The sequence below is a fragment of the Coenobita brevimanus genome, chromosome 6, assembly GCF_032717465.1.
Source record: "Coenobita brevimanus isolate Jiangsu-jjx chromosome 6, ASM3271746v2, whole genome shotgun sequence".
Taxonomy (NCBI): domain Eukaryota; kingdom Metazoa; phylum Arthropoda; class Malacostraca; order Decapoda; family Coenobitidae; genus Coenobita; species Coenobita brevimanus.
In genome coordinates this window covers 66624933-66648274 of record NC_136959.1, presented here as the reverse complement: position 1 = coordinate 66648274, position 23342 = coordinate 66624933, and the positions used below count along the sequence as shown (strand labels likewise).

The window sequence follows — 23342 nt, the reverse complement described above, 5'->3', positions numbered from 1 at the left end:
GTGTGTGTGTGTGTGTGTGTGTGTGTGTGTGTGTGTGTGTGTGTGTGTGTGTGTGTGTGTGTGTGTGTGTGTGTGTGTGTGTGTGTGTGTGTTTTTTTTCAAGTATCAAACATCTTCCTTATCAACTTGTAAATATATTATAGAAGACTGAATTATAACAAGGAACTACAATAACATCAACAACAACAACTTGCATTAAAGATGTCCTTGTCATACTCTTACAAGGACTCTATTTTCTAATCACATACTGTTTTACTGTATTAAGTCACTGGAATCACATGACAAAAATGGGCACAGTACTGACATCAATACTCTAAAACTCTGATCAATCACACACACATCACAGCACCAACAGCCTGCATGTCACCACTCTGACACTAGTACCCATTATCTCTCTAATACCGGTAATTAGGATTGAAGTGATGATTGTGATGGTATTAGTGGGGATGCCTTCTATAGAGTGTCAGATAACCTGATGGGACAGCAGTGAACCTGTTTCAACAACAGCTGCAGTCAGTATCATATTACCTTTTGGCTCCTGGAGAAGCCTTATGTTATGCTACCATATTCTACTACATTCAAAAGAGATGGCTAATTTTTATGCTATGGAATAAAATCCTCTAGCTACTCTACACATACTGTATGCTTTGCTAATAACCAACATCCTTACAAACCAAGTCCACTGCTTCATCTACTGGGCCAACATCCTGCAGCTGGGCCTTGTTAAGATTCTAATGTTCAGAGGGGAAGTTGATGCCTGAGAAAGAAGTTGGTGGCAGAGACAGAGATGAGTTCAGGCCAAGTCCCATCTGTCAGGAAAATAACAACATTCATTGAAAACATAATTCAGTGAAAAAAGTAAAGCCAGTCCCATATGATTTCTTCCATGGTGTAGGAAACTGAAGATAAGCAACCATAATCTAGGATATTCAATAATGGGTGTGTGGCATGTGCAACTGATCAAATATGCCAAGAAATTAATGCTAATCATCATGATCATCACCCTATCCCAATTTTCCATGACACAATGGGATATGGAGAATTCAGAAAGAAATGAAAAACAAGAATGTAAAATAAGCCATTACAGACTGCCTAGTGAAATATTCAAACATTATGACATGGCGAACAGTGCAATGCCATAAGCAGGTAATGGCAACAAATAATACCTGTACTCTCAACACTTCAAAGGAAAACATTATTATACCATATTATGTGTATCATATGTGTTGGTGTGTGGGACGTAGAACTGCTGGGCCTAAAGGAACAGGCTGTTGGCCTAATGCCCAGAATGTATGTATGTATATATATATATCCTTCATTCTTTCCTCTTCCTGCTGCCTATGGGTGTCTTTACACTCCCTCTTCTGTCTTTCTTTCCTCTTCCTTCTGCCTATGGGTGACTCTACACTGAGTGACAAGCCAAATGGTTTCCTGTACACTAGGAAACCATTTACTACGATGGGTGGTAACCATATAACCAGATTATGGTGCCTGGTGGTTTAGTGAGTAATTAAGGCACTCCAATTGGATTAAACCTGTGTAGGTTTATATCCAAGGGATGGTTGGCATTTATTGCTCACATTATGCCACTCAGAGAAGAGTAAGGCTGGTCATTCTCATCTTAAATATCAAGACCAACTTGCCTAGTCCCAGGCTTCTAAGCTCCTGACCTGATGATGGGGTGGATGAGGGAAGATGTTGTTCATGGAGTTATTAAGCACAGCCGGGGGTATCCTGCCAGTGTCAGCTGGGAGGGTCTTAAGGGTGTCCGCTGACGGCAGGAACGATGAGGGCATGGTGGGAAGTCGAGCCTGGCTGGGCAATGCAGCACTCAGAACTTCATTGTTTGCTAGGCTGCCTCCACCACCGCGGGAAGTTGATACCATACCACCATTGCTGTCACCACTCTGAAATATACACTCTCAAGATGGTGCTGATGTGGAAGTGCTGTGGAAAGTATTAGGAGTATCCACAGATTCTTTGACTAAGTGGAACAAACTGAGAGTGAGAGACTGCCTAAGAGTGCATGTGAGTGAGGTGCACCAACAGAAAGTGGGAGGGGGGGATTCTGAGAGTGAGGTGGAAGGATGAAGTCTAGAGATATACGAGTGAAAGTGGAGAAAGACTAAGCAAGGGCAAACTCATGGCAGAGCACAGGGCAACACTGAGGTGATTTGTCTGAGACCACCTCCTCTGTGATTAAAGCATTAGGCTATGATCAGATGGACATATATACAGATGGATACATATGGAGTAAATAAAAAGTTAGAAACTGCTTAAGAGCATAAGGAACTGGGGTAATCTTTAGAAAAGGTAGATCATTAACAGCATGACACAGGAGAATAGGTTATCATTATTAAGAAGGAAGAAAAATGCCTGGATGCCTATCTGTCAGGGTTTCTTTAACAAATTTATGATTTCTCAAAGTCTAGCTCCTGTATCTAAAGTGGGTATGAAAAAAATTAAATACACATGCAAGCATGTTGGAGCCTTTAAAAACGAAAACGAAAACGAAAACGAAAACGACGCAGTTTGTAACTTCTTGCCAATCAAGCACAGCCTTCCATGGTCACAAAGGAAAGACAGCTCCTTAGAAAAGCTCTTGGCTGTTTTTCAGAACAAGAATTAGAGAAGAAAGGTAGCTCCATATACAAACTCATCCCCTTCCTGGGCCCTACGAGGTATGAAACTTTGCAAATAAAGTGCTGAGTGTAAAATTGATACCACATTACCATATCAATGCATTCTCACCTTGCCATCAATTTCTGGAATGATGCTGGTCAAGTTGAAGTTTGAGAGTGATGATGAGAGGTGAGGTGCTACTGGGGGTGCCATGTTGACCTGCTGGCGGTCCATCATGCGCAGGGGACTGAATGGCACATGTCCAGGTGGCCCTCCAGGGGGCAGCACCATGGAGGACCCTGAGCGAGTTCCAGAGGAGGCAACAACCCCTCCACTTGCTAACTGGGTGGCACTTGAAACTACACTGGTGCTGCTGCTGCTGGGATACTGGCCAGCATTGATGGGTACCAAGTTTTCTGCACCCAGCAGGAAGTTGCCCTGGTGGCGAGGGGTGGTGCCGGGGAACAGATTTGAGTGGACAAGTGTGGGGTCATCACATGGTGGGGTGAAGGAGTGCAGGGAGATGTGGGCCAGAGCGCTGCCCTCTAGCAGGTTGGCCGAGCTGCTCATGCCACCACCTACCATATTTGTGTCCCCATACCGAGGTCGTTTGCTGTTGGTTCCAGTATTAGTGCCACCACCGTGATTATTACTACTACTGCTGGTACTGCCAACACTTGTACTTGAACCATTACTTCCAGATGTTCGATTAGAATTAGATCTAGAATATGGTACTGAAGATGGAACAGATGATGAGGGAACCAGCTGCATGTCTGTGTGAGTAGGACGAACAGCCATGGTACTACCAGCTGTGCCCATCAAACTCCCTCCACTACACACGTCCTGGGGGTCCAGTGGTAATGGAAATGTTGGGTTTGGAGGAAAGTTGCTTTGATCAGCTGGAAAGTCATGAAAGCGTGGGTAAGGCCCAGCTGGGTGCGTTGGTGCCATGATATCACCGGATAACATGGATGCAGAAGACGATGGGAGATTTTGATATGGATAGCCGGTAGGCATGTAAGCCATATTCCCTCCATATGCAAGAGAGCCTGATGCCTGAGTATGAAGCTGAAAATTATAGTCAGGATTGCAACCACCCTGACTATTCCTATCATGACCTGGGTACCCGAAAGATGTATTTGAAACAAAGTTTTTCATCTGCTGTGGTGAGTAGTTGGTTTGGTACATCTGGTTTGGAGTCATAATAGCATAATTCTGATTAGCAGCAGGACGATGTGTTGCTCTACCATAATTTTGTGAACTCAGGAGAGCTTCAGCAGAATAATTATGGCCTTGTTTATGTGTTGGTGTTTTGTTGCCCCACATGGCAGCGGATGCTGACCCACTGTTGCCTTGCTGAGAGCCTCGGGCGGGACTTCTGCGCCGGGAATGAGACTCAGTTTGGGTGCTGTTCTTGTTGCCACCAGTCCCTCGTGACTTACTCTCAGTTTTCCGACTTCCAGATTTATTACGTGGAGAATCCTTTGACTTCTCATCCGGCTGGGAAGTGGTGTTGTCCTTCTGCTGTCCACCGACAGACCCCTTCCGTGGCTCACTTGAATGGCTAACTAGGTTTCTTACTGAAAAATACTGGACATGTTCAGATGCTGGTTCAGGCCGCATTGTTGTATGTTCATCAGATGACTCCAAAAATGGTCCTGACATTGGCATTGCTGAATTGTGTGGTAGTCGTGGATCAGGTATCATATTAGGGTCTGGTGTTAATAACTCCCCATGTTGGTACTGTTGCTGTTTGCCATATCCATAACACTGATGACGGCCATCAGATCTGGGTGAGTGGGGTGCCTTGCGACAGTAAGAATTGTAGTCATATGTTGGTGGTTGCATGTAGCTGGCAGCAGTGACTACTGGAGTGTGGTAGGGCATGGCAGTCATCCCTGTTTGTTGAGATGTCTGCATTGCAGCTCCTGCAACTTGCCCAGCCATGCTTTTATCTCCTAACACATCTCCAGCATCACCAACAATGGTTCCACTTATACTAGGGAGGATGTTGACATTGTGTGATATAAGTGAGTGCTCAGGAACCTGCTGCTGCACAACAGGATTCTGTTGTGCTAGTTGTGAAAGTGAATGATGGTGTTTCTGCAATGCTGACTGACTAATGTGGGGCTGGTTGTGATTTGTATTGGCCAGCTGCTGTGCTCTGTGATGTCCAATGTGTTGGTGTTGCGGGTGTTGATGAAGTGACTGTGTTTGCTGTTGATGTAGTAAATGTTGTTGTTGTTGTTGTTGTTGTTGCTGTTGTTGTTGTTGTTGTTGCTGTTGTGGCTGTGGCTGCTGTTGCTGTTGTTGTGGCTGTTGCTGCTGTTGTTGATGTGGCTGTTGTTGCTGTTGTGGTTGTTGTTGTTGAGGCAATGTTTGTTGCTGCTGATGCTGCTGAGACTGCTGTTGCTGCTGAGATTGTTGCTGCTGTTGCTGAGACTGTTGTTGTTGCTGAGGTTGAGCCTGAGCCTGAGGTTGCTGCTGCTGTTGCAGCTGTGGTTGCTTCTGCATTGGCTTCTGCTGGTGCTTCAGCTGAGTGTTGCTTGACTGCTGCACCGGCTTATGCGGGACTTGATATTTAGCAAGATTTGTCTGCTGTGCTTGGAGCTGAGGAGTCGCTGTCTGACCACTGGCAGAGCATCTCTGTTTCCCTACACCCTCGGCTCCTTGCTGGCTTTGCTGCGACAGTAACTGCAGGCTGTTTTGTTGTGATTTCTGTGCTGACTGTGATGGCTGTAACTGCACCTGTCCTTGAGGCTGATGAGCTTGCTGCTGGAGTTTCTCTTGTTGTTTTGCTTGTTTCTGACTCTCAGGTTGTATCTGCTGTTGTTGTTGGTGCTTCAACTGTTCTGGCTGTTGCTGAGAAGAAACTGACTTGGAGAAGCTTCTTTGTTGCTGACTGACATTTTCCCCAGCAGATTTTGGACTCATAATCTGTTCCTGAGCACACTGCTGGCTTTCATATTTGGTATTTGTAGCAGTTTTATTCTGCTGCTTTACTGTGCTAGATAATGACAACTCCTGTGCTCCAAGCTGTGGTGACATTTGAACAGTACCACTGTCAGTTGTACTGGTGGGTATTTGAGAACTTGGCATTACCAATGATGAAGTAAGCAATGATTTGCTGTCTTTCCGTGTCTGAATATCATTATTTTGGGAAGCAGTACCTGTATTCTTTTGGACTGGTGTTTGTGGCTGATGCTGCTCAGAAATACTTTTATTGGCAGCATTTCCTCTTTCTTGTTCTCTGCCATCTTCAACTTTGCCAGATTCATATTTCATTGAAGCCTCATATTCTGATACAGCCAATGACTTGCATGTCTCAGTTACTGAATCTGACTCTTTGGACAACTCACTGCTGGAAATGCTTGATTCTGGAGGACTGTCTGAACTCTGTGACAGTTTATGGGAACCATCAGATGTCTTTAGTGGAAGACTTTCCTGTTTTTCCTTCTGGGAAATAACATCCTGTGACAATGAATTAGTACCATGTGACAATCTCTGTTTTTTCGAGGAATCTATATTTCTCTCACTGGAATTATTACTGTCTTGATGCCTTCCTGCTGTAAAATCTTTATCTATAGAAGTATATGATGGCAAACTAGAAGAGTCTTCTTTCTTTTTCGTGCCTGCAATGGGTGCGGATGAATCAAGCACTGCAGTCTCACCATCACCCTCCATTTCTGCTCTTGTTACTGTGACTTCCTTTACAGTCTTACTCCCAGAACTAACTGCTTTGGTCTGTGATGCAACTGCTTGGGATGATACTGGGAGCATCATCTGAACTGATTTAGTATTTGCACCCTGTGATATGGTTCCTGACACCTGTTTGTCATTGCTAGTACTGGTTACAAGTGCTGAGGGCAGTGAGGACTTGGAAGTTTCCACTGAAGTTACACTTACATCAGACTGTGAATCATTTGATGTCTTGGATTTTCCCAACTCTTGTTTTTCTTGTGTCATAGGCAATTTGGATGCCACTGACTTCTGTGAAGTACATAGGACTGCTGTTTCTGTTTGTGAACTTTGGTTCTCTTGGTCAACTGAGACTGCTGTAATATTATCTTTCTTTTTGTTTGATAGTTTTCCAGTAACTTGATCTTCTACATCTGTCACTGGCTTTATCTGTGGCAATAATGGTAGCAGTGAGGAGCCAACTGGAGGGACCATCATGGGCATGCAACTGGGAGTAGTGCTGACAGATGCTGAGGCTGCTTCAGGAAAATGTGAAAGACTTGAGTACAATGTTGCCATGGAATCTGATTTTCCAAAATCATGTAATTTGGTTCCCAAAGTGGCATACATTTGAGAAGCATGAGGAAGACCTTCCAGTCCAACATTTCCATACAGGTCTGTTGGCAGAGATGGCATCAAGCTTGCTTGTGTTGCTGGCATCATTAATGTGGTAAATGTAGATGGTGAGCAAGACAAAAGTGGTGCTGTGATAGATGTTCCTCCAGGAGGAACTGTCTGACAATCCTGGGGCACAACAGGCAGTGGGCTGGGAGCACATGTGTTTGTAGAGGACAATGACTGAAGTGACTGTAAGAATGAGGAGGAGAATACAGAGGATGTTGACAGTGGTAAGTTTGAAGCAGTAGAAAACAAAAATGTATTACAATTTGGTAATGAGGTAGTTTGGGCTGAGAAAGATGTAGACCAAGTTGAGGATGATGATGGCATTGTTAAAGAGAATGAAAACACTGATGATGGAGATGCAATCTGATGGGCAGTTGTTACAGACTTGGGGACAGATGAAGTCAGGGAGTGAGGAGGCACAGACAATGATCCAGAATGAGGGACTGTTGATGTGAAGGAATGTGGAGATGATGACGACAGAGACAATGATGATGATGATGATGATGAAGAGGATGAACTTGTAAGCTGGAGGGCTGTGGTGGCTGGAGATGAGAGAGGAATGGGGATCAGAGTTGATGATATGACTGGGTGATTGAATGTGGCTGACCCCAAGGAAGTACAGGAATAGGACACACCAGATGAGGCCTCTGATCCCGACAAAGGGTGCGAGAGTGAGCAGAATGTAGGAAACGTGGGACACTGTAATGGGGTGGGGACAGGGTGAGAGATAGAGGTGGACACAATGGCATGGCAGGAAGAGGAGATAGAAACAGCAGCTGTGGTAAGGGCAGAGACTGAAGAGGAGGCATGGAAAGAAACTGAAGAAGATGCATGGAGTGACGAAGAGGTAGGGAGTGAAGTAGGAGCAGAAAGTGAAGTACATACAGAACGTGATGTCGAGACAGAGGGTGAGGTTGAGACAGGCACTGAGCATGAAGTAGACACAGGGACTGAGGCTGAAGCAGAGGCTGAGGCTGAGGTAGTGACAGGGTCTGAGGTTGAGGCAGAGACAGGGACTGAGGTTGAAGAAAAGACAGGGACTAAAGCTGAAGTAAAGACAGGGACTGAGGCTGATGTAGGGACTGAGGCTGAAGAAAAGACAGGGACTGAGGTTGAAGTAAAGACAGGGACTGAGGCTGAGACAGAGGCAGGAACTGAGGGTGAAGAAGAGGCAGGAACAGTGACTGAGGCAGAGGGGGGGGCTATGGTAGGGGAGGCAGTGACAGAGACTGGGACTGAGGTTGAGGTAAGTGCTGAAGATGATGTAATGGAAGTGACTGAAGCAGAGGAAGGGACTGGGACTGCAGCAGAGGCAGGTGCTACAGCTGAACAAGAGACAGAGAATGATAATGAAGTAGCAGGGTTTGAGACTGAGGTAGAACCTGGGAATGTTGTTGAAGTACTGATAGCAGAAGGGACTAGTGCTGAGGTACTGGTAGCAGCAGAGAGTGGTGCGGAAGAAACAGCAGGCACTGATGCTGAAATAGAAGCAGGGTTTAAGGCTGATGAAGAGGCTGGGGATGATGTCGAAGTAGCAGATGCAGGACTTAAGGGTGAAGAAGAGGAAGAGAGTGAGGAAGAGAGTGAGGAAGAGGTGGGGACAGCGGCTGAGGTTGATGTGAGAGAGGTGGTATAGACTGTACATGACAGAGAGGAAGCAATGGAAGCTGAAGAAGAGGAAGAACTTGAAGCCAATGAGGAAGATGATGTGGAGAGGGTAGACATTGAAGAGAGGATGGTGCCTGAGGTTAAAGCAAGGATGGGCTTTGAGACAGGAGCATGAATGAGACTAGCTGGGCTAATGACAGGGCCAGAGGTTGATGGAATGATGGGGCCAGAAGATGAGGCAAGAATGGGGCCAGAAGTTGCAACATGAATGGGACCAGAAAGTGAAGCAAGAATGGGACTAGAAGTTGGCGTAAGGGTGGAGGAGGATGCAAGGGTGAGGCTGGTAGCTGAAGGCACAGCTTTGCTGGTGGAAGAGGTCTGCAAAACTGCAGGAAATGGAACTGAGTGAGTTAATGAATGTAAGCTGCCTGATGATGGAACAGGGAGAGATGGTGATGTAAGAGAAGTAGGGACAGATGTTAAATGTAATTGAGATGATAATGAAGGAGCTGAAATTGTAGATGAAAATGAATGCAATGGAAAGTTGGAAGATTGTGAAGCAGATATTCCAGATGTACCAGGGAAGAGGTTTGGCAACGATGTAGGTGACAAAATGTTACCTGACACCAAGTTAGCTGCATGTGAAGATGTATGTGGTGAGTGCACTGATGAAGAACAATTTTCTACTGCCAGGGAGGTCAAGTGTGAAACATGAAGAGGTGGAAGATTGCAAGAAAGTGAGTGTGAACTGGATCCCAGTGCTGCAGGAGGTCTATGTAAAACTGACGTTGGAGGGAAAGAAGTCAGAGGTACAGGAAGCTGACATAAAGCTGGGACAGATGATGCCTTTGGAGGATGTTCTCGTGACAATGGTGGGGACGAGTGTGAAGGATAGATTGAGGGAGGCAGAATCAAAGGCGTGGATACTCGTGGGTGAGTGTTGGGGGTAAGTGTGGATGATATAACTGCAGAATGTGGTTCTGTCAGCCCGTCTGAAAGATCAGTAATAAATGCATTGTTGGATGAGGTTATGGACTGTGTAGTGATCTCATGAAGTGAGGATTCTAAGTCTTCTGGAGGTCGAGATGAGAGACAGAGTGCTGTAATGCTGTAAGAGCTGCTACTGAGATCTCCAGTTACAACTGAAGATGATCTAGCTTGCGAATTACTGTGACTTGGAACAACAGTAAGCTTGTTCGTACTCTGAGAACCAGTACTCGTATTATTTATGTGCTCCTCCATATTTTTATCTGATTGTTGATCAGACTGCTTGACTTGCTTCACAAAACCTTCTGAAGTTGACACAGGAGAGGATGGAGGTGAAAATTCACAAGACTGTGGGTCACTCTCATCTATAGACCGCAACATTTCTACAAGTCTATCGTCTGCGGGATTACCTGGGTCTATTCCAGCCCCACGTATATTGTCTCCCATAACACAAGGCATGTCAACCCTAATGTCCATAATTGTTCCTAGAGCATCCTCTTCAACACAGTCCATGATGGCAGCTGAATGCACAAGTCCTGTCAGATGAGTTGTAGATATTTCTTGGAGGTCTTGTCCCTGTTCTCCAGAAATTTCCACTTGGCTTAATGACACAGACTTTTGAGGAGCAGGATGGAGTGGTTGTAAAGTATCAAGGGAAGGGTTCAGCTTAGGTACAACTGGCATGGGTAAAACATAATCAGTTCTGCTTCGCTTTGCAGCTCTGGTATCACTCTTCTCAATTGGCAATAATCGTTTAGATTTTGAAGACAATCTAGAAGTATTAAGGGTGTCTTTTTTGTTTGGTGAGAGATGAGACTTGGTAGAGACACTGCTGGCAGCTACAACTGGTGCTCCCTGTGAACCACTACATGTTATAGGCAAGGCAACAGGTTTGCAGGCACAAGGTTTGGGTGCTATTGGTTTAAGCTTGGGTGGCTGTGGTACTGGTGCAACAAATGGCTGGGATGGGAGTAAGAGCACTGGGGAAGTGTTCATCATTTTCATCACCTTCCCACCCTGAAGGAGTGGTGGTGGAACTCCTGTGGACATGATGGGCAGACCTGAGAGAGATGGGGTGACATATGTCAACTGTGAGCTGTCCGAGACAGGCGACACCAGCTGGATGGTGCCTGGACCTGGGGCTCCACATTGTAGCAGTACCACCTTGGCATTTTTTCCATGCATTCGTTCTTCTCTCTGCACTTGTACAGTCACTATCTGAGGCTGGCTTGTGCAAATATTTGATGGCTGAGGAGACAAGTGGGGTGCAGTTGTGTATGGGGCACTCTGCATATCCTGCACAATTATACAGGTATCAGGGGACAACAAATGTTCCTTCGAAGAGTTTGAATTCTTGGAAGTTCCACTTGTTCCTTCTCTGTCATTCCCTAATACAGCTGGATGATTTGTTGAGAGGCTGGTGGGAACAACTGCCTCATCCTCGATAATGCTCACGGTGACTGTGTCTTTGTCAACTTCCTCAACTATAATTTTCTCTTTAATCTGTTCTGAACTTTCTGGCAAAACCTCTTGTGCATTTTCATTTAAGACAGTGAGCTGGTCTCCCACATTGTTGAGATGTAAACTAGTTAACTTCTCTGGACAATTGTTCTGAGATGGACCTCTTGCAACTTCTGCCTCTTTGCTGACGTTCGGCTGGCCTATGTTACAGTTTCCTGACATCACTACACTTGCACTCTCTCTTCTGCTTATGGCATCAATATTTTCTTGACATGAAGTAGATACAACTAAACAAGATGATACAGGCACAGCTTCTGGTTCCTTTCTCTCTGACACTACATGTCTTCCAGTCCTGGTATAGACTAAACTCCCAGCAGCTGCAATACTACAACAATTACTACTACCTATACTGCTACTACTACTACTACCACTGCTACCCTGTGCCAAACGACTGTGAACTGTGACTAATTCTTGTGATTCTTGGCTTGTCCTGTCTGCCATCATTTGGCCACCATGCTGCCTGGGGTGATCCTGTTGGGGGAACGGATGTTGGGGGTTCTCAGGACGAGTTTGGTGACAGGCTTGGGGAGAGTCCACAATAACGGGCACACGCTGGTTGTACCCCACCTTCTTGACCGATGCATTGGTACAGTTTCTCTGCACACATGTCCCTGGGGAATAATCACATAAAGTATGATCTTGCTGCACGTCATTTTTTTTAATACAGTACTGAATATTCTTTTTAATAATCAACCCCTTCAGTCCAATACTGTCTTTTATATATTGTACTCTTGGTACTCCAGATGATTATACTGTATTAACCTCATGAGAGGTCTCCTCACAGTACGCTCAATCTAACCTGGCAAAGATCTCTAGCCCTTTTCAGCTCAGCTGATGGTCAAGTGTAATCAGACTGGAGGGTTGATCTGACTAGTAACCAAGGAGGCTAATTCCTCCCTCATAACTAAGACTCATGGAATTTCACACAAAAATGACACAGTATTCAAGTTCTGGGAGTAACCCAATTCTGTAAACTCTTATGTGTCTATCATTAAGTGTCATATGTAATGAGCTGTAAATCACACACAGCTGTTGTTGTTGATGTTGTTGTAGCTGTACTGCCCAAGTCTGTCTTATCAAGCAGACCCATCAACCGCTGGCACACATTCTTCCCTGCAGGGCCATCCTATGCAGTGAATCGATGTCACAGTGAGGTGTGGGGATTAGTGTGGAGGTCTGGTTCCTGTGTGGATATCGCTTTGCATCTCCCTACCCAGATAACAGGGGCACCACAGCAAGCTCTACATCCCCTTGTTATTTGGCTGCGACCCAGTGATGTAAATGGCTTCCTTACTTAAAGGAAACCATCTGACTTCTCATTAAGTGTACAGCCACTTGAAGTGAAAAAATGAATAATAAATAGCGACAGAAAGGATGCGAGAAATTGGAAGAGAGGAGGACAGACACAGCAAAAGAATGAAGAAAGACGCAGGAAGCACTACATCAAGTGAGCATATGGTGGGCACCCCCACCTAACACCATCACACACAGTCAGACATTGGGGGGCCTGGGAGGGTTAGGTTTATGATGGAAGAGTTGACAGGCAGGATGGGACTGGAGTGTATTGGTGCTGTGATGAGGAGAGGTAGATTGAGATGGTTTGGGCATGGGGAGAGGATGGGGGATGATAAGTGGGTGCAGAAAGTGAGAAGTGTTTATGTTTGGGGTAGGGTAGCAAGAGGCTGACCAAAAAAGACCTGGGACGAGGTCATTCAGTGTGCCCTCGGGGATGAGGGACTGAATAGCGAGGCTGCCACAGATCGAGCAGCATGAAGAGCTGCCATTACGTGACCAAGGCCGACGCATGCAAGCGTGTTGGAGCCTTCAAAAACTAAACAAAATGAAACAGTCTGTATCAGTGGGCTTTCCAAAGCTAAATAAAATACTGTTGTCTGTTGGTAGCAATAACAGTGTAAAAAAAAAAAAAAAAAAAAATCATTACAATGTCCTGTAGAGGTTAAGTATTCAGCTTTGATAGGAAGACAGAACATAAAGCATGAAGGGCAATGTGGTGGATAAAGAGAGTAATAATGAACTGGTATGGACAAGTACATTGTAAACAAGACAGACGGATAAAGTGTCTGAAAGTGAGGTGGACAGTCTTGCATTATGTCCTTGTTATGAAAATGTTGCCCTCCCCCCTTTTTTTTTTACATTCATTTTCTGTTATGCCCAAAGTAAACTACAGAAAAATTTCTTAGTAATATTCCACTACTACCTCTAAAGCTGATTTCCAAGATCATCCAATTCAGAGCAAAAACTGTAGGGAAAAAGTTGCAATATTTCAGATAACATCCCTCAATTACACTTATGGCTCCCTGTACTGGAAAAGAAAGGGCTCTATCCAACTTTGAACCACTTGACCATAATGAAACCTTTATTTTATTCTTGCTACTTTCAGATGGTTTTATTCATTCTTAGGCTTTTAAAACTGGAGGAGTTACATAACTGTACAACATTCATTAACCCTTCTGTAAGCACAACTGCCACACCCAAGCCTTCTGGTTAATGATAAGACCCACCAGCTGGACCTGAATCTGTACTGGTCAAATAACCCTTCTGTAAGCACAACTGCCACACCCAAGCCTTCTGGTTAATGATAAGACCCACCAGCTGGACCTGAATCTGTACTGGTCAAACTTGCAAACAACATATGGAGATTCTACACACTTGTATGGCCAGACTCTGAATACACTAAAACAGTATCGTTATTCTATTGTTATAACCGCATGGTATAGTGGCAATCTTATTCATTGCAGTACATATCTGATTACTGGTACCTAAAGATCACTATACCACATCTGTCCTTAAGCATTTAGGATTAGTATATAAGTTTCGGTTATGGACAGCCACACGCAAGTTATTTATGAGTGTACTACTGTTGTTAGTTACCGTATGCAAGACTTCCTATAACCTACATTACACATAACTAATGGAGCAACATACATGGTATGAGTTTAAATTGACTTGACAGGGTAAAGCCTGTAGATGGGAACAGGCACTGTTCTCCTCCAGTAATGCTTAGCTCCTCAGCACACAGGCTCACATCTATACATGTTTCCCTTCCAAGTTCTAGTTCCAATCTGCACCTTACCCTAAAGTAAATATATGGGGGTAGGCACTTCTCACCTCAGTAATGACAAGTGTCCAAAGCCTGGTGCTCTTCACTGTTAGCTCCCCTCACTATATGCTCGTCACTGCTATCCATGCCATTTTTTTCTTTTCTTTTTCTTTCTTTCTTCCCTTTTTTTTTTTTTTTTTTTTTTTCCCCCCCTTCCCCCCCCTGTAACCAATATGATTTGCCAAACTGATACATCAGCAATTTTTGCATTTTTTTTCCACTACCAATTTTTACTACCAATACTGGAATATAAGATAATGATGGAAGAGTCATTAATATGCTTTTCATTCAAGATTTTGTTCACTGTTTAGCCTAATTGTGTGTGAAAGTGTTGCAATCCTGACATTTCTTTGCAGCCTTATAAAGAACAGTCATACTAAGGGTCAGAAGAATAAGTGGGAGAGTGGGAAAGGGGAGAGAGAGAGAGAGAGAGAGAGAATGCTGAAGCTTAAAGCAGAGTTAAGAGTGGGGTATGTAAGGTAGCCATGGGGGTTTATGTATGTAAACGGTGTACACACATGCTGCTGATACAAGAACTAACTGCCTGCAAAAATTAGTTCTTACAGTATTTATTTAGTCATAACATTTACATTAATTCTTCTCACTATGGTGTAAATAATGAGGTGAATTACTGCATGTAAAATGGAGATGAACAACATTTGGCAACTTTGTTCAAGCTCAGTTTCAGCAAAACAATCCTTGCTGACGGAAAACATTACATATAGATCTTACTTATGCTTCTTCATGACAGTATTAAACAATACAAGGTTTTGCAACTTTGCACTCATATCTAAAAGAATGATGATAAATCAAAAGAGTGCAAACATCTTATGATGGTGTGTATGCATGAGCAATTGTGTGTACGCTATTACCCAGTATTAATATTGTGTGCATAAACTATGCCCAGCTTCATGTGTAACTTCAGAATGAATATTTGGCATGGCTGGACACACTGTGACCAAAAAGCATTGCTCACTTAAACCTGTGAACCTTCAAAGTTTATCTTTTCAAGGTAAATAAAGATATACTTGACTGAAACATCAGCATCATCCGGACCTCCTTTCCCACCTAGGGCAGTCTGGATGATGATGATTCAAACAAGTGTATCTTTATTGAATGGTGTCGTCTGTGCATGATCAGTTTACCGCTTGATTTTCCGGTTCCTCCCTGTCCACCACAGCACCTTGAAACAACACTACTGTCTAGGTATTGTTTATGTTTAGTTTCATTTGTTTGTGGCCACCCCAAACGGGATTGAGGCGTCTGGCAATAGATAGATAGATAGACATTCTAATCACACTGAAATTATAATATTATGGTGCAAATGTTCCAAATGTTTTAGTTCAAGCATTTTACCATTTATGACAGCGAATAGGATGTAGGATAGAGCTATATTTTTGGAAAATAATCATCATTCCAGTCTTAATTTGCACCTAAAAAAATTGGGAAATATGTCCTTGAACTCTTACAAGAATCTAGATTCAATGGGTCAAACAAACATTTACTGTATTTAGATTTTACCATTACTCAGCCAATTTCAAAAGGATTTCGATTATCGGATAACTTTCCCTTTCTAATACAGATACTAATATTTATTGGCATTTGCCCACTGAAATACAACACCAACTTTATTATACCTTCATCAACAGTACATCTTATATTTTTACTAATATTCAGTAATTCATGCAAAGCTTATACCTTAATCAATGTAAATCATTATTCTATGTTCTGGCACATATAAGTCATTTTTAACAGCAGAGCATGCAGCAATAACAGTTAACACCCTTCAAAATAAAGGGCTTTTCTAAGCTGAATAAGACTGTCTGGAAGTAGTAAGAATACCCTTAAAAAGATGTCAGTGGATTTATGGCGTTAACCTCTAATTATATGGTGCCCATAAATTCTGGAGCATCCATGCCCTAGGCAAGCAGCCTAAACCCAGGTCCCAACACTCCTAATTTCATGGGCAGTACAGGATTGGATTATGGATGGATGGATTAAATACTGCCTTCATCAACCTATTTCACTAAAAGGATCTGTCTTAACCTGAATAAAACTGTCTGGTAGCAGCAAGGGGAAAAAAAAAAAAAAAGGATTAAATTTAAGTCACCCAAACATGTCACACCTGGCACAGTGTATATAATTTCGCCATCCCCATCACTGGCTTCAAAGCGCAGGCCAGTTTCCTGCAGCAGCTTGACAAGGAGAGCGTTACGATGTTTTAGGGAGGTTACCTGCTTCATCAGACGGCGGATCTCTCGTTCTGCAAAAATATGAAATACAGTACTGTACTGCACAATACAGCACATAATATTCTTTACATCTCTCTCACTTATGCATGCTAGTTTCCTTTTTATCTAAATAACTACATAAGAAAGAGTAGTTTTTTTTTTTTTTCATCTAGTAAACAAGTAATAAGCACCAGTAGCTGAGATCCCCCATAATGCTACAGCACATAGGGTACTTTCACATTATTATCATTAACTTAAACACCTTGTACAGAATGTCTGCCTATACCATGATATTTTTCTTATCCAAACAAAAAGATATACTGTACAGAATGTAAAAATGTATTATTGTTCCAACTTTCCTTGGGCACTCCTAATAATCCCCCTCAGGCCTGCCCTAAAACTCCCAAAACTGGCCATAAAAGTATCAAAGATTAATGAAGACATTAGCCTATAACACAATACCAGTAATTGTACTAAACTTTGTCATGTGGTTTCTGTTTGTCACTTCAGGGTTTAAAATATGAGATTATCATTTGATGATGAAGACTAATTATCAATCAGAACTGCAACACATATACTGTACCATGTGGAGATGTGATGTTTTGTTTTTGTGTGTGCTACTGCACCCAGTTCCCACCAATGATAAGCTGACAGGGTGTTCATGTTACAGTCCATAAATATCAATCAGTTTTTGTCAGAAAAGAACAATAATTTGGATCATTATACTGAGCATACTGTAACTGCAGCATACATTGCCTCTGGGTGATGTCTGTTTTCACGGGGACTCGTCCTGCCCAGTGATATCTACAGGTTTTTTCTTGCTCAGTTTCTCATAAACAAAAAGATGGGGATATAAAGAGTTTCCCAATTTTTTTCATTTATGAGAAGACAGATACAGTTCTTTGTGCATACATGTATATTAATGTATAGCAAGTATTTCTATGAAAACTTTGAACTTGAAAAGTTACGTTTCAACAGGGAGGTGCTGAAAATTTACCTTTACAACCAACTAGGACATGGTGTGGCCAGCGGCTCATTAAGTTCCGTGCGATGCACTATCCAAACACTTTCACTGTGACTGAAAATTACAGATCTGTGTCATATGAGGGACACATAACACATTACAGTACATTAATCCTGTTCATGCCATCTAATATACTGTAGCAGTAGCCATGTGTGTGTGTGTGTGTGTGTGTGTGTGTGTAATTTGGGCAGCTGAAACTACACATTCAAATCGCACCAAAATTGGCACAGAAATAGCAAAAAATTAGCTGAAGTGAAAAAACTTGGTCCCATCACGACTGAAAAACTTTAACTATATTTAATAAGCAATCAAATTTTTTTTTTTTGGGAAAAAAAAAAAAAAAAAAAAAAAAAAAAAAAAAAACGCTCCTGGCACCCGGCATGGGATCTCCGTAGAATTTTTAACCCACAGGTAGAAATACAGTAAAGTATTTCAGACTTGCGTTCGGACAACTTGTTCCATTCCCGAACCTGCAAATAACACGATCAATTGGTTAGCTGCAAAAAATCCAAGTGACAACGTTACACTAGAACAGCACATAAACGGAAGAGCCCTCTGCAGAAGCAAGTGCAAGGGGCCCGAAGGGCCCACGAGCACTTGTTTTAATTCTATGGACCCAACTAATCGGCTTGTCACATCATACAGAATTCCATTCCCAAGGTCCTGCAGTCCATTTACACATCAACAAAGTGTACAGTGCCTAACACCATCACAAATCACCTACTGGGCACTAATAACCCTTGTCTTTATTGATATATCTGAGAGATACTCTTGATATGGTATTGCACTCAAGAGTGGTGTAATGGTATAGCAATGCCTATTAAGTACTTACTTAATTCTTGTGCTTCATTACCAGCCAACAAATTTTCTTTCAAAGCTTTGCACTCTTGGATAAATCTAATGGCAGCCAAGACCACTTCTATTTTAGCTCTGGGGCTGCAATCAGGCAGCTCCAGGCGCAACTCCTCCAGTACATTGTTGAAGCGCTGACGTCGTGCTGCCTCCCATTCTCTCAGTTGCTTGCTGAAAAAGGTCATGTATCTTATTAATTTACCACTGTCATATACCTTAATCTGGGCATAAACTAGACAATTTGTTCCCCAATGCCCCTTGCTCATCTGGATGTGAACCCAATGAAATGCAAGGAAACCGGTCACCAAAGTGAGGCACTTCCAGAGCTGTTTTGCATCCAGGTATAATAAAGGCTTACCAGTCCCTGTCTTGTGAAAGTGAGGTGCTTACTGTGAGTACAGTAAGCACATTATGGAAAGAGAGGCTACATTACAGTGAGTCACAGTAAATTGTTTGTGAGCTGTATTTTGTTTCTACTGATGCAGAGAAGCATGGTGGCCACAACATATATACTCTGGCTAGATGAGACCATTTCTGTTGGATGTATGTCTAGTAGGGATTCATGAAGACAGTGATTTGTCTGATAGCTTTGGATTGGTGTGGTGCCTAGGTCTTTGATTATGCCTATATAGTGTAGTGCTGGCAAGTGGATGGATGTTTTTTAGGCACTCTGTGTTGTGCTGGGATACTGTTAATTTCTGTTAATCCGTGGTGGAGATAGATGCAGAATAATGTGTGTGTGTGTGTGTGTGTGTGTGTGTGTGTGTGTGTGTGTGTGTGTGTGTGTGTGTGTGTGTGTGTGTGTGTGTGTGTGTGTGTGTGTGTGTGTGTGTGTGTGTGTGTGCGTGCGTGCGTGTGTGTGTGTGTGTGTGTTTTCCATGTTTGTAGTAGCTCCAGCAAAAGTAAATCATCTGGAAATGGTAACAATAAAATGTTGTCATCACTAGAAGAGGTTAATGGATACATTATAACCCCTTCACATGAGGTCATTCCTGAGCTGTAAAAAACTTCTGGGTGTTCATTTCATTTCGTTTATAAAGACTCCAATGTGCCTACATGCATTGGACCTGGTCACCTAATGGTGGCTCTCCATGCTGTTCGATATCTGGCAGCTTCCCTATTTAGTCCTATTACGACCAAAATGTAACTTAACAAAATAATAACTGGTCTGACCGAGAATCGATCTCAGGCCCTTGTGCTTTATATGCATGCATGTTACCATTGAGCCAAAGAGAGGATCCTCGCTTAGCCCCTAAGCAACAAGGGCTTTTATATACACAATTACATCACTCTTTTCTTCCCTTAGTGATTAATTTGGTGAGTTTTGAACACACATGATAGTGTAGCACTTGAGGCCACCACTGGGGACACTGCAGACCACACCGAACAGCTCATCCATGGGATGTATGGACTAGGACGCTGCCAGCTAACCAACAATATCATTGCCCTCCAAGCCTCACCTCACATCCTACATCGCTGCCAACCAATGTAACAGCCGAAACATAACTTAACAAATTAATCACTGGTTTGACCGAGATTCGATCTCAGGCCCTCGTGCTTCATACGTGTTCACATTACCACTAAGCCAAAGAGAGGATCCCTGCTTTGCCTCTAAGCAACACGTGCTTTTATATACCCATTATAGTCCCTTACTCCTGAGGTCACATTCAATGACCTCGTCTCAAGTGTTTTTCAGTCTGCCTCTCACAACCATACCCCTGACATTCAGACTTCTCACATTCAGGACCCATTGTCATCATCCATCCTCTCAACATGACCAAACCATCTCAATCAATCTCTCCTCAACACTACACCAGTACATTCAAGCCCATTCTTCCACTCAACTTTCCAATCATAACCCTAGTTTGCCAGGCCTCACATTCAAGGACACTCTACATATCCATCTAATCAGTGTCATTTCTGTATGTCTGTGCCTATGAATGTCCTCTTCCTTTACTGTCCAGGTCTCACTACCAAAAAGTATTACACTTCTGACAAACGCACCAACAACGATCCCATAGCACAGAGGAAGAGCCCTCTCAATGTCAAGAGAGGCAACAGCTCCCTAAACTTCTTTTTCTGCCCGGGTCTCATTACCATACAGTATTACACTTCTGTCAAATGTTGCATAAAAAGATCCCATAGCACAAAGGGAGAGCCCTCTCAGTGTCAGGAGAGACAACTGCTCCCTGAACATCCTCCAACCACTTCTTGCCCTAGCCTCAGAGCTAGCTCCAGCCCCACCTCCAGTGCATAACATGTCCCCCAAATAACAAAACTCATCCACATACTCAAGAGACTCTCCGGCAAGATCAATCCTTTCATGCCTGACAATTTCTACATGCTCTTTCTGACACACCCCACACACAAAATCAGCATTACCTGTACTTCATGATCACCTCTAATGCCACTACATCTTTTATGCACCCACTTAACACAAACACTGCACAGGATGGAATTACTTCCCACACTCTTGTGGCAAACTGCACATGGCCACACTCCCTCTGCCTGACAGTACCATCACCAGCCCTGGATATCATCACTTTTGTTTTATCCACATTTACTCTCAAACTCTTGTGACCCATTCTGTCTCTCCAATTTCCTAAATCTTTCCTCTGCCTCCTTTTCACTCTTTGCAATTAAGACCAAGTCACCAGCATACAACATTCAACATTTCCCATGGGAGTCCATTTCTGAAGTCATGTGCAAGAGCTTCAAGCACCACGACAAACAATATGGTGCTCAAGACTGACCCCTAATGCACACCAACATTCAGGGTATATATATATATATATATATATATATATATATATATATTCATTCATTCATTGCCAGACGCCATGTATCCCAGACGGGGTGGCCAAGGGCTTAGAGTTAATTGTTTTACAGGGAGGGGCACTAATCCTCCACCAACCCCACTTGACACGTAGGGATGCCAACAGCATCTGGTGTTCCCAGGCGGTCACCCATCCAAATACTAACCAGACCCAACGTTGCTTAACTTCGCTGATCGGACAGGAAGCGGTGTACTCAACGTGGTATGGCCGTTGGCTATGAAATTAATACATGTTATAAATGATTAAATGATCTTCCTAATGAGAGAAGAAAAAAGGAAAAAAAAAATATATATATATATATATATATATATATACAGGCATACCCCAGTTTATTTATACAATTTGTTACCAATAAGTAAAAACCTATCACTAGGCGGGGAATTATATCTCGGAGTAGATTTAACATGTAAAGTATAGGGACGCGTTTTTGAGCCTTGGGTCCCCCCCCCCCAACCAAGTCCTTAAACCTGCCCAAATGGGTCCAAAAAAAACTTTAATGCCAATGTAAATGGCCTAACAGCTGTAAAAGAAGTTAACCTAAGCCTAAAACCAATGCCCGTCTTGCCTGTACCTAGTCAAGGTCACTGGTGAATGCGATCTCCGACTCGTATTCAAACTCGGTGGAGAAGAAGCAGCAGCACTGTATACAATCCCACCATCAGCAATCCCGGGACAATTAAATAAACATCTGTTATGCATAATAATAATGTATGAATGATGCAGAATCGTCTAAGGTGCAAACTGTTGTGATGGAGAATCGTTGATGTTTTGATGGGGAATTCTCCTGACGGGGAAAGCAATCCATGATGCGATCAGGATTGCCTTTTCAATGGACCCTCTTTATGTCGTTTTTGTTACTGTTCTGGCTGCTGAGCTCCTTTATTTTCTTCTCTCTTATTTTGCAACATTTATTTAGAAATTCCTTCGTATTTTCCATTAAACAGCCTGAATGTAAACACACAATTTATCAATCGATGATGTGACCGGGATAACCTGTTCAAAGGCCCCACATTATGTCCTTTAAGTTACTGATCTTGTTGCTGAGCTCCTTTATTTTCTTCTCTCTTATTTTCCAACATTTATTTAGAAATTATTTTGTATCTTCAAAGCGTCTTCCCTTGAACAACCCGAATGTAAACACGATTTATCAACCGATGATGCGATCGGGATATTCTTTTCAATGGCCCTTCTTTTTGCTTTAGCTACATTTCTGGTGCTGAGCTCCTTTATTTTGTTATCTCTTATTTTCCAACATTTATTTAGAAATTCTTTTGTATTTTCAAAGCATTTTTCCTTGAACAGGCCGAATGTAAACATTTTGTGAGTAAAGTTAAGTTTAATTTAGGTTTCTTTAGGATAAGATTAGGTTAGGTTGGGTTAATTTAGGGTAGGCTAAATAGAGAAGGAAGCAGTAACTTCCAACTAAGTCGCTCTGTGCATAAAACACTGGTACTGCACTTATAAAGTGGAAAAGTACTGTCTGATGGTGTAGGTTGCCTGGATTTGCATAAAGGACTGAAGGTTTAGTGATAAGGGAGCTTGGAGGCACCTGTCACTGCCATCCTAGATGAAGTCTGGGATTATGCTCACTGAGCTCTATAGTGTGGAGAGGCTTTCTCATGGGTAGCACCGTGTAGTTTGTGTTCTTGTTGCCAGGGACCCAGGGCGGCCCTGATGATGATTATGCACTACACCTGATCCCCAGGCCTTTTGAAATCAGCCAACGAATTTGGAAAATATAGCGCCATAGTCCACTGTGCAGCAAAAATATAGTGCCATGGCCCACTGCTCAGGTTATGTATGCAACAGCCAAACAGAAACATTATGCTAGGAACAGTGTTCCAACTGCATTACCATAGTGGGGATGACAAGTGTGGTGCTTCAATGTGGTAGCCAAAGTCACACACTTGCTGCGGAGAGAGCCCCTCCATACTATAGAGTTCAGTGATTATTCTTCTGAAAAAAGAAAAATTAAAGACATGGGGGAGAGGACATTACCATAGTCATGTATGCTCACCTTTTATCAACTACCGTGGTCTTCTTCCCTTCAGTAATGTTTTCTTTCACCTCTATATTGGCTTTTCTGTCGGGTTTTCGCTTATTTTTTGGCATTTTACACGAAACTTGTTAGTAGAATCAATAGCCACCAAACTCCTCTAGCCAGCAGCAAATTGTAA

The 23342-nt window shown here is 42.9% G+C and overlaps 1 protein-coding gene and 1 non-coding gene across 2 annotated transcripts; both read right to left on the bottom strand.

Annotated features, from left to right (window-relative positions):
* Positions 1-694: 694 nt before the first annotated feature.
* On the bottom strand, positions 695-23277 carry LOC145401715 (uncharacterized). Its single transcript, XM_080273900.1, has 9 exons — positions 23183-23277; positions 18309-18499; positions 16347-16484; positions 11478-11711; positions 9213-11240; positions 8892-8978; positions 2752-8726; positions 1671-1907; positions 695-809 (listed from the first exon to the last, which is right to left on the bottom strand). Exons 1-9 carry the CDS (start codon positions 23275-23277, stop codon positions 732-734), a joined length of 9063 nt encoding a protein of 3020 aa, XP_080130026.1. The 3' UTR covers positions 695-731.
* Positions 21262-21380, bottom strand: LOC145403248 (5S ribosomal RNA). Its single transcript, XR_013897958.1, has one exon. It is a non-coding gene; the product is annotated as a 5S ribosomal RNA (ribosomal RNA).
* Positions 23278-23342: the final 65 nt, after the last annotated feature.

Excerpts from the sequence above, each read along its gene's own strand:
- LOC145401715 (XM_080273900.1), bottom strand. The coding sequence starts at position 23,277 with ATGCCAAAAAATAAGCGAAAACCCGACAGAAAAGCCAATATAGAGGTG. Across the intron at positions 18,500-23,182 it reads ACCACGGTAGTTGATAAAAG|CAAGCAACTGAGAGAATGGG; the intron begins GTGAGCATACAT and ends GACCTTTTTCAG. Across the intron at positions 1,908-2,751 it reads TTCCAGAAATTGATGGCAAG|AGTGGTGACAGCAATGGTGG; the intron begins GTGAGAATGCAT and ends TGTATATTTCAG.